At 52.8% G+C, this 14,943-nt stretch overlaps 1 protein-coding gene across 7 annotated transcripts; it reads left to right on the top strand.

Moving 5' to 3' along the window:
- The first annotated feature begins 338 nt into the window (after positions 1–338).
- On the top strand, positions 339–12,429 carry MTG2 (mitochondrial ribosome associated GTPase 2). Of its 7 annotated transcripts, none has more exons than XM_059705142.1 (9): positions 437–454; positions 2,396–2,503; positions 5,580–5,774; positions 7,131–7,278; positions 8,729–8,844; positions 9,698–9,916; positions 10,160–10,298; positions 11,037–12,100; positions 12,304–12,429. In XM_059705142.1, exons 3-8 carry the CDS (start codon positions 5,586–5,588, stop codon positions 11,429–11,431), a joined length of 1,206 nt encoding a protein of 401 aa, XP_059561125.1. In that variant the 5' UTR covers positions 437–454; positions 2,396–2,503; positions 5,580–5,585; the 3' UTR covers positions 11,432–12,100; positions 12,304–12,429. The 7 variants fall into 7 exon arrangements, with proteins under 7 accessions (XP_059561129.1, XP_059561125.1, XP_059561127.1 ...); XM_059705144.1 differs by lacking the exon at positions 437–454 and adding an exon at positions 461–1,018 and having other exon boundaries at positions 2,407–2,503; XM_059705140.1 differs by lacking the exon at positions 437–454 and adding an exon at positions 461–1,018.
- The last annotated feature ends 2,514 nt before the right edge of the window (positions 12,430–14,943 follow it).

The raw sequence follows: 14,943 nt of genomic DNA, 5'->3' as shown, positions 1-14,943 counted from the left end.
AGGTGTCTGTCTCCAAGTTGAGTCAGCCTCCTGGGAAACCTGTTACCGGGGTAGTGTCCAGCGGGCCACCTCGGGCAGGCTGTCCTGTAAAGTCTGACGACCCACGGGGGCGGGGAGCTGACCCCCGGGGCTCTAGCACTGTCCGCTACCCCGCGCGGACCCCCTCGCTGGGAGCTCCGGCCAGAGTGAAGGTCAGGTATGTGCCGGGGAGCGGCCGGTGAGGTCACCCGAGACCACACTCTGATCGAGGACGACGGAGGAGCATTAGAGACAGGACGATGGAGCCGAGGGCCCTGCGAAGGGGCTCGGAGGCCGGAGGGAAGCCGCGCCGCGCCGGCGGACAGCCTGCGGCGGGGTGCCCGCGGGGAGGCGCTGCGCGTGCGCAGTCCGGGCCGGTCCCCGGAAGTAGTTTGGCGCGGCCGCGGCCCCGGAAGTGATGAGCCTTTCCGAGTAGGTGAGTGCGGGCGCGGAGGCCGCTGCCTCGGGAGGCCCAGGTCGGGGAGGGGGGAGGAGGGAGGAGGCCGTAAGCGGGGACAGCGGCGCCGAGCAGGCGACCCTCCGCCCCCGTCCTGTGTGTAGCGGGACAGTCGCCGCGGGCGTGAGCGCGGGCACCTGGGAAGCCGGCCCGGGAGCCCGGCAGTGCGCCTTCCGCGGGGCCCCACGAACCGCCCCAGCTCCTCCCGTTCCTGCGTTCATGCACCCAGTTTAAGGAGCTCAGATCTTCCCTTTGACGCACGGACCTAAATACTAAACATTGTCTTCTGGATGCTTCTTTATAATTGTTAGTGGCACAGAACAGCGTTAGCACACACCGGTTTTTATGAACATTTCATTGAAGTGTTACTGCCCGTGCAGCCCTCGACCGCTGGGTGGTTTTCCAGTGAACTCGCTCGCACGGCTGCCGTTCGCCGGGAGGCGAGTTTACTAGGTCCGCTCTCTGCTCGCCGGTCGGCAGGCGAGGACGGGCGTCCCAGAGGGTGCCTTTGTTTTGTGAAGGCGAGGACGCCGCGGAAAGGAGGTAGGGGAGGCAGAACGCGCGATTCTTCTAAATGCAAGTTTGCTCTCAGATCTGTTTAAGCAGAGAGAACACAGCCAACGTTAAGAAGCAGAACGCTGGCTCCTTTGAAGTTAACCTTGGGAAGTGGTTGTGTGTGCCTACTTCACTTGGGAGATTCCTGCTGGGAGGCCAGAGTGCACTGTGACTTGGGCAAGCTGCTTCACCCCGCCCCAGCCTCCCCTGCTCTAAAATTGGCATAAAAAATGTCAGGGCCAGGAATCATGGCCCCACCACATAGGAGAATTTAAGGAGGGTTTCTGAAGGGAGAGTGAGGAAACGGGAGAGGTGGTGTTTTAACCTGGAGGGGTGACCTTGGAGTGGCTTCCACCCCTAGACACCAAGGCACAAGGGGAGGGGCAGTTATAGAAGGCAGCGGTGCCATCTAGGGATGGAGCGGGGCAGGGAAGTCACCCTCCTGGCCTCCTGCTCCTCCAGTCTGCCAGAGATCGGGAGCCCAGGGGCAGGGCCTCAAAGCAGCAGGACACCCATGTGCACTACTGCCCGCTCATACAGTTATTGTAAGGGATAAATATAAAAGTTTCCATACAAGGTCAGGCAGAGGTTCCTGGCAATAATAACTCCCATGGCCCAGTAGAACTGAACTTCACACTTTAGGGAACAAAGTAGCTATATCTGAAGCGTAGCCCTTGCCGTGTGACTCTCCAGTCTTTATTTAAAAAAAAGAAATGGTTTTTGGTTATATTCATTTCAGGGAGAGGGAGAGAGGGATAGAAAGAAACATCAATGATGGGGGGAAATCAGCCGCCTCCTGCACACCCTTTACTGGGCTTGAGCCTGCAACCTGGGCCTGGGCCCTGACCAGGAATGGTCATGGGTCGACAGTCACTGAGCCACACCAGCTGGGCTCTCGAGTCTTTCTAAAGCCCCATCCTGGAATCAAAGTTCGTCCAACTTGGGCCAGGGCTTTTGTACGCACGGTCTCATCTTTTGTACTCTGCTCACCTGGCCAGGTAAACGTGTTGAGGCGGACACATTCCCATCTGTGCTGTCCAGTTTGGTGCCCACTGGCCACATGTGGCCGTGAGTGCTTGGAATGTGGCTTGAATGACTGAGTTTTTACATTTTCAAGTTTTTTAATTGATTTAAATTTGTAGCCACATGTGGCCGATGGGTAGCTTATTGGACTGCACAGTTACAGCATTAAAAGGAAAATGAAGACCAAGTAACAGTGTGAGACACAGCTGAATGGTTCACCTGGCAGGTACTGGTTCAGTGGGTTTTCCAAACAGATCGAAGCGCTGAAGGGGGATGTACTCCAAGTTAGGCCAGGTGGGCGGCCAGGTTTCTGGTTGGCTTTGTCACTGTTCACCTCTGCAGTCCATCTTCAGGTTTCATGTTGCCAGGGCGGGGAGCCTGGTTTCTGCCACCTCAGCACAGACGGCATCGCTTGCCAGCGGGCTTAGCTGCATGCAGTGCTGGTGATCGGTGAGTTGTTGTTTTTCCTTTAACAACCTGTTTTCATACTCCAGCCTGTCCCATCTCACAGCAGCACGGCCTTGGGTAGGTCATTTTACCTTGTCTCAGTTTCCTCATTTTCTTTACAGAATTGTTATGAGGACTAGATGACCTAATTCCTGAACGATGCCAAGGATAGAATGCTGCAGAGAGTGAGGCAGGGGTTTCGAATGTTTATCATTGAACTTATGTCCGGGAACTTTTTGTAACTGGTGTTACTGCCAATGCAGTTGTTTGCTGCTTGTATATAAGAATACAATTGAGGGTGGGGCGGGGTCTCAGGGAATCAAAAAAAAAAAAAAAATACAATTGATTTTTGTGTGTTAATCTTGTAACCTGCAACCTTGCTTGGTTCATTTATTAATTCTAATCAGGTTTTGTAGATTTCTATGGAAACAATCAGGCCTTCTATATTTTGTCTTTACTTTTTTTAAAAAATATATTTTATTGATTTTTTACAGAGAGGAAGGTAGAGGGATAGAGAGTTAGAAACATCGATGAGAGAGAAACATCCATCAGCTGCCTCCTGCACATCTCCTACTGGGGATGTGCCCGCAATCCAGGCATATGCCCTTGACCGGAATTGAACCTAGGACCCTTCAGTCCGCAGGCCGACGCTCTATCCACTGAGCCAAACCGGTTTCGGCTGTCTTTACTTTTTTTAAAAAAAATTTCTTTATTGCAGCCCTGGCTGGTGTGACTCAGTCATTTGAGTGTCATCCTGTGCCCTGAGAGGTCCCCGGTTGATTCCTGGTCAGGGCACATGCTGGGGTGTGGGCTTGATCCCCAGTAGGGGGCGTACAGGAGGCAGCCAACTGATGTTTCTCTCTCATCAATGTTTCCTTCTCTTTATAAAATCAATAAAAAAATATTTTTTAAAAAGAAACTCCTTTTAAAAAATTCTTTATTCCAGTGTCTAAAAGACAGTGTCGCACAGAAGGGGTAGGCAAGGGCGTCCTCCAGTCTTTCTCCAGTCAGTGTGGTGTTGGCTGTGGCCTGTCGGTTTGACAGCGTCCCCTTCCCTTCCCAGTGACATTTCATTTCCCTGCTCGGGAGTAGGTGCGGCCTTTGCCAGGTGTGTGACAGCCAGTGTGGGATGCCGCTGCTGATGGCGCCTCGTGTGCCAGCGTCACCCTGCCTGGTCCTGCAGTGTGATGTGCAGGACGCAGTTGGACACGACGTTGTTGGGATTGTTTGCCTCTGTGTTCATGGCCATTTCCTTTCCCGTCATGTCAGCTGGGTATTGGGGCTTCTCTGGCCTCATGACATGGTTTGGGTGTAGTCTCACGTCTTCCGTTTTCCGAGAAGGTTCATGTGAGACTGCTGTTGCTACTTCTGGGATGTTTGATGGAATTTACCGGTAAAGCAGCCTGAGTCTGGCGTTTTCTTATGGGGAATGTTCTTTAATAACAAATTCAACTCCTTTAGTAGTTACGGGTGATTGACATTTTCTGTTTCTTCTCTGTTTTCTTTGTGGGTTTTTTTTCTCTTTTGTTTTGTTTTTATTTCTTCTTCTGTCTTTGTGGTAAGGTGCATTTTTCAGGAACTTGCTGAGTTTGAGACACAAGTGGTTCCTTGGTGTTCTCTTGCCCTTTGATGCCTGTAGGGCTCATGCGGGTGACCCCTTTTTGTTGTTGTTAATCCTCACCCGAAAATACTATTTTTTCCATTGATTTTTAGGGAGAGTGGAAGGGAGGGAGGGAGGGAGGGAGGAAGGGAGGGAGGGAGGGAGGGAGGAAGGAAAACATCAATGTGAGAGAGACACATTGATTGGTTGCCTCCGCAGGAGATCAAACCTGCAACCCAGGTATGTGCCCTGCCCTTGACCCGGAATCAAACCCGAGACTCTGATGCGCAGGCTGAGGCTCTAATCCAGCGGTTCTCAACCTGTGGGTCGAACAACCCTTTCACAGGGGTCCGCTAAGACCATCAGAAAACATATATGCCGAAACCGGTTTGGCTCAGTGGATAGAGCGTCGGCCTGCAGACTGAAAGGTCCCGGGTTCGATTCCGGTCAAGGGCATGTACCTGGGTTGCAGGTTGGTTCTCTTTAAAAAAAAAAAAAAAAAAAAAAATGTTGCCTGGACAGTCTGGCTCAGTGATTGAGTGTCAACCTAGGGGCCGTGCAGGAGACAGCTGATCAGTGGTTCTCATCGTTGATGTTTCTATCTCCTTCTCCCTTACTCTTTGGAATTAATAAAAATAGAAATTTTAAAAAGAAATGTTAAATGGAAAATTTCAGAAATAAACAATTCATAAGTTTTAAATCGCACCCTGTTCTGAGCAGCGTGATGGAGTTTTTTGCTGCTGTTCCTTTCTGTCCCGCCCCTTCGTCTAGGTCTCCACACCCCTTTAGTCACTCAGTAGCCGCATTTTGTTACAATGGCTCTGTTTGATCATTATTGTTGTTAATCCTGTACTGTGTCTGATTTATTAATTGAACTCTATCACAGGCATGTATGTATATATATAGGGAAGAAACATAGTATCTGTAGGGTTTGGCACTATCCAAGGATTCAGGTCCTGGCCTGTGTCCCCACGGACGGGGAGGAGGGACCGTAACTTCCCCTCCGAGCACTACATTACCTGCATCCCATAAACTTTGGATGATCACTTGGGTCAAAATATTTTGATTTTGATTCTTCTACCTATTGGCTTAGTTAGAAGAGCTGTTTCATCTTCAGTTTGACATTTAAGCTGCACAAGATAATAGCGCAGCATTTGTGTAAATGGTGCTTTAGTTTTTTCAGAAATTTTTATTTTAGGCTTCGATTTCCTGTCATAGTTTCATTTAGCAGATACTTCATATTCGATGGGGGGAGTGTTTCTAGGGTCGAGAGAGGTTTAATGACAAACCCTGTCTACACAAACCTGGCCCCAGGTAGCCTGTAGCTCTTCATGACTCAGCGTCCAGCATGGCAAGTGACAGGAGAAAGTCATAGTCTGCAGTTTACTTATTTGTTCCAAAAACATCCATGAGATTTTAGTTTGTTTGAAGTTCACGTGTAAACCAGGGACCTTATTTTGCCAATTTGACTTTTGTTAGGGAGCCATGATGCCTGGGAGGCTGTTGTCCGCAGGATCGCGGAGCACGTTGGAGGGCCTGGGGCGCTGGACTCTGGCCCCACAGGCAGCCCTGGGCCGGCTTCTGCAGTGCACTGCCCCCCGGCTGCTCTCGCTCAGCTGTGCGGACTGTGCCAAGGAACCCTCCAGAAAGAAACTGCTCTCCGAGAAGAAACTGGTGAGACTTCTGACCGGGAAGGAACTGATCTGAAGTTTCCCTCTCACAGGCTTTGTTGTGAGTTCTCGTTGTCGTGTCTCCATCTGTCCTGATTATATGATTGAAGGGACACAGGTAGGACTTGAAGATGATGAAATGAAACTTACCATGTAAAACACAAGTGAGAAAAAACAAACATGAGTGTGCTTTACTTTAATTCAAGGACAGCCCCACCTCATTTCCTCCCAAGCGGGGCTCCAGGTCAGACCTTCCTTGGAGAAGCGCCAGTGCTCAGAGCAGTGTCCGTAGCACTGTCTTTGCCCAGCGGAGAAAATGGAGCCAGGCTTCACCTCCACGTGCTCGTCAGTGTGTATATTTTTATTGATGTCAGTAAGGGAGAGGGAAAGAGAGAGAGAAACATCAGTGATGAGAGGGAATCATTGATTTTACAGAGAGGAAGAGAGAGAGAGATAGGCTCCTCCCATAGGAGCTCTCTCTGCCCCCCCCCACTGGAGATCGAGTCCACAACACGGGCATGTGCCCTGAGTGGGAATCGAACCATGATCTCCTGGTTCATAGATCAACGCTCAACCCCCGAGCCCCGGCACCTAGGCATCCATTGGATGGGTTTTGGATGTTGGCATACAGCAAGATTATATGCCAAGTTTTTAAAATAGTCATTCATGGTTGGTGGTGCCAAAAATTCTGAAAATATTTGTGCTTTCTTAAAACAACAATCTGTGTATCAGGTGGAGGGGCAGATGTCCTGGGTCTGATGGAGGGGCAGGTGCTGGCCAATCTGTCTCTGCACACAGCGCAGGAAGCTGGTGGACTCCCAGGACCGGATGGCCTGCTGGGTGGCACCTTGGTGCCTCGCCCTGGCTTCTTGGGTAGCTGAACTTGTTGTTGGAGCCAATAGCTATTCAACAGTCCCCTGCTTGATTTCAGTTCTTTAGCTGGAACTGAAGAGACCTGGAGAGACATTCACCCTCCCATAGGAGCTCTCTCTGCATCGCTGAGTTTACAAATGAGCCCTATTCAGGCAGGCCAAGGAGATGCCCTTCAGTGATGTGTTTCTGTTTGAAAAAGCTGAGACGACGCTTTGTTTCAGGAATATTTTCTAAATCTGTTTCCTCAAGTTGGGCATGTTGAGTTTGTCATTGAGTATGTTTTCCTTACTCTGCATGTCTGTGGGAACTGTTTCCTCACTCTGCACGTCTGCTGGGAACTGTTCTTACATTTGCATTTTAGGAGAGATTAGTGATAGTAGCATCATTGACTCTAATTTTAAAGCACGTAGGTAAGAAAGGTGCTCCAGGGGCTGCTTGGTTCGAGGATTGCAGCATTCGTGACGAACCGGGTCTGTGCTCTCTGCAGAAAAGGCATTTTGTGGACCATCGCCGGGTGCTTGTCCGAGGGGGACGCGGAGGTGACGGGGTGAGCTGCTTCCACAGTGAGCCCCGGAAGGAGTTTGGGGGTCCCGATGGTGGCGATGGAGGCAACGGTGGCCACATCATCCTGAGAGGCAGGTGCTCTGAGGGGCAGCTTGGGCAGGACCACTGTGTCTGCACATGTTGGGGCAGAAAGTTTCCACCTTCTCATCCTGACAGGAATTTGAATTCAGAAGTTGATGTATGGGCATCATTTTTGTTAAATTATGTGAATGTTTACATTTAAATAATGCACCAAAACCCAACTTTGATAGTGGGTTTTAAAAAGAATTTCAGGTGCACAGAGATATCTTCCTATCAGGAAACCTAACATTATAGTACGACAGTCAGAGGATAAATGTATGCTACCATCTAGGTAAGTGCTGGTGGGAGGGTATTGATTACTCAGCACATTTTTAGCACCGGAAGCTTAGTAAATATCAGAACAATAAAATGTAGCCGAAACCGGTTTGGCTCAGTGGATAGAGCGTCGGCCTGCGGACTGAAAGGTCCCGGGTTCGATTCCGGTCAAGGGCATGTACCTGGGTTGTGGGCACTTCCCCAGTGGGGGATGTGCAGGAGGCGGCTGATCGATGTTTCTCTCTCATCGATGTTTCTAACTATCTCTCTCTCTCTTCCTCTCTGTAAAAAATCAATAAAATATATTAAAAATAAAAAAATTAAAAAAATAAAATGTAACTACTTTTAAATTGGAAACATTCCCAACTAATAAAGTGTAGCTATTTAAAAATTGATAACATTGTGGGTAATTTTGAATTTTTCAGAAATTGTAGTACTTTTTTGAAAGAAGATAAGAATTTATAGCTTTTTAAAATATCACTTTGCTACTTTAGTAACTTCTGCTCTGGCTTTGTTCTGTTTCCATGTGCATTCCTAATGTTCCAGAACTAGACTGAAGAAAGTTAACAATATGCAGCCGATTTTGTGTGTTTTTTTTAAAGTAGACTTGTATTTTATCTATTTTTTTAATTGTTAGCACTATTGTTATGGAGACTTTATTTTTAGTTATTATTTTTTAATCCTCACCCAAGGATATTTTTCCACTGATTTTTTAAAATATATATATTTGTATTGATTTCAGAGAGGAAGGGAGAGGGAGAAAGAGCTAGAAACATCAATGATGATATTCATTGATCAGCTGCCTCCTGCACACCCGCTATTGGAGATGGAGCCTGCAACCCAGGCATATGCCCTTGACCAGAATTGAACCCGGGACCCTTGAGCCCGCAGGCCGATGCTTTATTCACTGAGCCAAACCGGCTAGGGCTTTTCCATTGATTTTTAGAGAGAGGGAAAGACAGAAATATTTATTGATGTGAGAGACGCACATCGATTGGTTGCCCCCTGCACAAGCCCCAATCAGGGCCCAGTGGGGGAGGAACCAGCAACCGAGATACGTGCCCTTGACTGGAATCGAACCCGGGACCCTTTGGTCCACAGGTCAACGCTCTATCCACTGAGCCAAACCAGCGAGGGCCCGATTTTGTTTTTAACACAAAGGAACATGAAGGTTCTCTCTTTTAGTTGACCGACAACTCAAGTCATTGTCCTCGGTCCTGTCCCAGTACCAGGGCTTTGATGGAGAAGACGGTGGCAGGAAAAACTGCTTCGGGCGAAATGGCGCTCTCCTCTATGTCCAGGTAAGCTCCATCTGCAGAGCATGCCCTCCCCAAGTCCAGACCTTCAGGCTCCTCAGGTTCCCAGCTGTGGTCCGCAGGGGCCCATGGCCTGAACCACACAGCCATCTCCCACAGAGCAAACCCCAGCCTGGACTTTGTACTGATTTTTATACCATGTGCCGTATGACCTGTTGAAAAAGTCACAAAATCGCCCTGGCAGGATTTGCTCGGTGGTTAGAGCATTGGCCTGAGGACTGAAGGGTTGCGGGTTCGATTGCTGGTCAAGGGCATGTACCTTGGTTGCAGGTTCAGTCCCCGGCCCCAGTTGGGGCTCGAGCAGGAGGCTACCAATCTATGTGTCTTCCCCACATCAATATTTCTCTCCCTTTCTCTCTCTCTCTCTTTCCCTCCCTTCCTCCCTCCCTCCCTCCCCTCCACCCCCTGTCCCTTCCACTCTCTAAAAATCAATGGAAAAAGATATCCTCACTCCTCTGGTGATACACTTTTTTTAAGTCTCAAAATCATTACATTTTACAAAAAGGGAACCCACAGGTCCCCAGTCTGTCTCACCTTGGCCCAGGAGCCACCCGCTGTCCCCACTCTCTCGGGCCCTCTGAGCACTGCTGTTAGCTTAGCGTTTCTGCTGCATCCCCTCACCTCATGGGTTACACACGGTTTGAAAAGCCGTGTGCACAGTTCCCAGGGGTGCCGCCAGCCCCGTGAAATCCTTGGAGGGCTGGGACCTGTCTCCGGGAACTCGGTGGCTCTGGAGGGGCTCCTCGCTAGGTCCCGCCCTGCACCCCCTCCCAAACAGAAAGCACCTGGTCTGTTCATTGTCTTTCTGCTCCCCGACAAATGCTTCGTTATTTTTCAGGTCCCCATGGGCACGTTAGTAAAGGAGGGAAACAAAGTTGTGGCTGACCTCTCACACCCCGGGGATGAGTATGTGGCCGCTCTGGGCGGGGCAGGAGGAAAGGGCAACCGCTTTTTCCTGGCCAACGATAACCGCGCGCCTGTCACCTGCACCTCCGGGGAGCCTGGGCAGGAGCGGGAACTCTTCCTGGAGCTCAAGACCATGGCCCACGCTGGCATGGTGGGTATCCCCGAGCCCCAGTGGGAGGAGCGGGTGCTTTGCACACTGAGCTGTGGAAAAGTGGTTTCTAGTGGATGGGGTATGCCACCAGCCTGCAAGAGAGGGGCAACTCACCCCAGTTGGCATCCTTTGACCTTGAACAGGGGCTATGCCCTCACCTGTGTGGTTCCCAATCCTGCGATTCACCCTGATCTCGGTCTGTCCCAGATGGAGGAAATGGTAGCACATCCCCCTGTCTTGCAGGTCGGATTCCCCAATGCAGGCAAGTCCTCACTTCTCCGGGCCATTTCAAATGCAAAGCCCGCCGTGGCTGCCTACCCGTTCACGACCTTGAATCCCCACGTGGGCATTGTGCACTATGAGGACCACCAGCAAGTAGCAGGTAGGCCTCCCGAAGGTGGGGGTTGTGAGGTGGGTCGTTCGGAACCGTTAGCAAGCAGCTTTCTGCCTGCAAAGCAGCATCATTTTTCTTAAGTGAACAGTTGTGATTCTGTGGCCATTAGTTAGGGTTTACGCTTTCATCCCACCCCATGCCGACGCCTGTGGGTGCAACCAGGAATTAGGATGTAAATTTCTGACCTGGGAAGGCTGTTCCTTCCTGCTGCCTCTACTCCCCTTCCTCTTGGGAACTCAGCAGTGCCAGTCCTGGAGCCCGCTGTGATTTTAAAGCTTTCCCGTTACCATTCTGAGATAAGGAAACTTTCCCCAGAAGATAACGTACCCATTAAAAATAGCAAGCCTGCTGTAGGTAGCCCTGTTTCTATGGCACTTTCCATTCATCAGGTACTCTGTGATAATCAAATCTATCAGTAATCAAATTATTAATGGGTTAGAGGAAGCAGGGTCCTCCTTTTAAAATCATTTTTGAAGCCAGAAAGACTGGAATGTGTAATTCCAGTGAGTAAATGTTCCTTATTGGATGGATCTGTCACTGTGCCTGTCACCCAAATATTTCCAAGCGTCTTGTGAAACTCAAAGCTGAAATGCCTTCGTGGCAATTGGCCTGATGAGTCACCGAGACAGTGACTCGATCGACGTGGGTTTAAGGTGCTCCTTGAAAGGAAAGTCTTAGACCTCGGGGACGGGCCGGAGGTGGCCCGCCCCCGCTCTGTCCCCGCAGTGGCCGACGTGCCGGGCATCATCCGAGGCGCGCACCAGCACCGAGGCCTGGGGGTGGCCTTCCTCAGACACATCGAGCGCTGCGGCTTCCTCCTGTTCGTGGTGGACCTGGCAGTGCCAGAGCCCTGGGCCCAAGTCGAGGATCTGAAGTACGAGCTGGATAAGTACAAGCAAGGCCTGTCTGAGCGCCCCCATGTCGTCGTCGCCAATAAGATTGACCTCCCTCAGGCGCGAGCCAACCTGCCCGCGCTGCAGGCCCGCCTGGGCGAGAAGGCCATCGCCCTGTCGGCGGTCACGGGTGAGAACCTGGAGGAGCTGCTGCTGCGCATCAAGGAGCTGCATGATGAGCATGCGGCCGCCAACCTGGCGCAGGGCCGCCAGCCGCTCAGGTGGTAGCACGTGGCTCTTTGCGGTAGGAGCTGCAGGTGGCACCTTCCCACTCAGCTCAGGCCACCTCTCAGGCCCCGGCAGCCTGCTCCCGGTGCTTCCTACACCCTCAGCCTGCTCTCTGGCACCCTGAGAGGCGCTTGTCCCGGAGCTAGCCCCTGAGTAGTAGGAACCATGCGGCCCTGTGTGCAGGGAGCCAGCACAGCCGGATCCGAGCCAGAGGCACCTGTTCTTAAGTGCCAGCCCATACGTGAGCAGCTGTGACGCTGGACCTGAGCGTCCTTGGCTGTCCCCACACCCTGCAGAGCGGCTGGGGACAGGCGCCATGCTCTGCTCGGACGCCGCCATCTGAGCACTGAGGCGTCTCCCCTGTTGTCCTCAGACTGCGCCAAGCTCTGGGAGCTGAACATGGCATTGACTTCACGACTGAATGCACCCAATATCCGGCCGGAGACGCAGCTTCTAACGCTCATCTGTGCAGAGAGTTATTAGCTGATGGTGGCCGGGCTCCGAGAGGACATGGGCTGGGTCCCCCCTGCGCTGTCCCTGCAGGGATCAGAGAGACTGCTGGGCCTGCACCTACCACCAGCCTGTTGTCAGCGCAGAGAACCCCGGAGGCCAGGCCAGCTAGTCCATGGAGAGTCTGTCTCTGCCGAGTGGTGGCAGCTAAGAGGCTAGGTCAGGGGTGGGCAACTTTTTGACTCGAGGGCCACAATGGGTTCTTAAACTGGACCGGAGGGCCGGAACAAAAGCATGGATGGAGTGTTTGTGTGAACTAATATAAATTCAAAGTAAACATCATTACATAAAAGGGTACGGTCTCTTTTTTCAATAGTTTTATTCATTTCAAACGGGCCGTAGTTTGCCCGCGGCTGGGCTAGGTGTTCCATAAGCCCCCTGCCCACTGGCGCAGGGGGCCGGTGAGGGCGGTGCACTGCTGCCCACTCGCTCATCCACTAGCGCACTCTGCAGCCACTGTTTTCCCAAATAAAATCTAATGCTTCTGACCTGTCCCCGAGGGCCCTTCAGGGAGGAATGGAGGGGACGGGAGGAATCAGGAGAAGGGGCCTGGGCCTAGGTGTCTTCTGCAAGTGACAGTCAGCACTGAGAGGCCATTCAGGAGCTCGAGTGCACAGGAGGGCACGAGCCCTGTCCTGCTCCCTGTCTGCACGCCAGGGCCCTGTGTTCTACAACCAGAGGTGGTGTCTGCGTTTGGCCGCTCACTCAGGCCCACAGGCTTTCACAGGACACAGGTCTGTTGCCCAAAGCCTGTGTCTCGGTGGCTGCCCAGGGAGATGTGCCTTCCCTCCAGGAGCACGCCGAGGGCAGGGTCTCGCCCTGTTCCGGCTGTGTCCCTGCAGCCTCGGGACCCAGGGACCCTGCACAGAGAAGGCACGACAGACGTCTGGGGAATGAAGGAGTGAATGGTGGCCTGTGTTAGCTACGTCCAGGTTTCTTTTACTTTGAAGGTATTTGTAACGGGCAAGTGGTGGGTGCCGAGTGCCTCACATCCTGTGCCACCGCCACTCCTGCCCCCTGCCACCCCTCTGGCCATTTCTGTGAGTCATCTGTCCTGAGGCTGTTCAACTGTTTCTTCATTGCAGTCTGGGCACCTCCATCACATCTCATCCATGGGAAGGGACTTTGCCTTCTCACGTCTCCCTGCCCCTCGCCCCAGTGACCTGGGTCTGCATGTGAGGCTGGCCGTGTGCACAGTGGCGCAAGGCGCAGACCTGGTCCAGGAGCTGCCCTGCGTTTACTGGCCTCATTTTCTCTGCCTCTGGGTACTGTCTCTGGCCACAGTGGCTCTCACCTGGTTGCCTCTCTGGAAGCAGGTCTGAGGATGGGGACCTAAGCTTCAGGATGCAGGGTTTCCTAAATTCCCGTTTCCAGCCTAATTTCCAGAGTTCCTGTGTCTAGGGGCAGGGCTCCCCAGGGGGCAGCAGCTGCCCTGTCCCCACCCCCCACAAGGTCCCCACCCTGCCCGCCATGGAAAGCTCTCTCATTCCTCCCTTGCCCTTCGAGGAGGCTCATGCCTTCCTCATTCCTTTTCTGTTGTAGTGGAGCCTCAGCAGGAGCCGTGGGCACACAGGGTCGCAAGGGTCTGGGAAAACCAGGGAGAGCATCATGCTCGCTCCGGACTAGAAGTCTGTCTGGGAAAGCACCTCGGCTTCAGCAGATACAAGCAGGGCCAGCGGCACAGCTCTGCCTTCCCCTCCCGCTGGGCCACCTGTCCTGCCCTGCCCTGCCCTGCAGGATGCAGAAAGCCACTGCGGCCCTCACTGAGGCCTGGGCCTTGCCGCTCCCCTTGCCCTGCCTCCGGGGATGCCGGCCACTGAGATGAGGACCCTCAGGGTCATCAGGGAGAGGCCCGAGAGGAGCACTGCCTGCCCGCCTGCCCTCCTGGCCTCTCGGGAAGCTGAGGTTCTGCACGCTGAGGGGTCAGCCGGGGCGGGAAGAGGACAGAAGGCAGAGGGCTGCCCTCACTCCTGCAGCTCAGCTCCGAGCCGGGTTTGCTGGACTTTAAAGATTGCCCAGCAGTGAAATTGCATTTAAAGATCATCAACCTGGTCCTGTTTAAATTTGGTGTGACTTTGGGGGTCACAGATGCCTTTTTAGTCCATTGCAGTTCCCACAGTGTTACCCCTCCATCCTCTCATCCAAAGCCACCTTTCTTCCCTTCTCTCCTTTCTTTCTCTTTTGAACGACATTTTGTGCCTCTCAGATTTGTCTGACAAACTTCAAACTGGGGCACTAGCTCTGAACACAATGCCCATTTCCCTGGGGCAGCGTCCTCCGTCGGCCCACAGCCTAGTCCCAGGCTCTCAGGAGCCCTCGGGGGACGGGGGGACGTGCCTCCAGACATCATTTTGCTCCCCATTGAGAGAGGGCACTGAGTTGGTCTTCATGAGGGCACAGTGCTGCGGGGACAACCTCGCGTGCCGCTGCCCATGGTGCCCAAGGGAGGACCCAGCGGAGTGGGCAGGTGGAGTCCTGGCCCCCCTGACTGCTAAGTGTGTGTGGGGGGGTGCATCACCCTGTCTCTGAAGCCCGTTTTCGTGTCTACATAGTGGATGTGTGAGCACCCCTCATGGGGTGGCTACAAGGACATGGGGTGCTCCAGTAAATGTTGGTGGAAAGATTCTTTGTACCCTCAAGCTCAGTCATGAGGGTCAGGCTGGGATAGGGGATGTAGGGAGGTAATGGCCAGCCACATGGCTCCCCACGGCTCAGGGCTCCAGAGTCCCTGCTGAGCAAGCCCCCCTCCCTCATCATGGCCTTGACTCCCCAAAGGACGTGTTGGTTAGCTGGGCCTTTTCTGGAAGGATCAGCGGTGGCCTGCTGGGCACCTGAGAGCTGAGGGTCTTTATTCAAGGCTGGAAAGGCCCTTGCCCCACACGAGCTGTTCTGGGCACCTCCAGAGCCACACCAGGGCACCTGCAGCCAGTGCCAGCCCGAGGGGCCCAGGCAGGAGGACGCTGCAGGCCGTCTGGTCCTGGGCTGACCCTCGGCCCCTCCAG

The sequence above is a fragment of the Myotis daubentonii genome, chromosome 8 (assembly GCF_963259705.1).
Source record: "Myotis daubentonii chromosome 8, mMyoDau2.1, whole genome shotgun sequence".
Taxonomy (NCBI): Eukaryota; Metazoa; Chordata; class Mammalia; order Chiroptera; family Vespertilionidae; genus Myotis; species Myotis daubentonii.
Note: the sequence above shows the minus strand (reverse complement) of the source record. Positions and strands in the feature narration are given on the sequence as shown.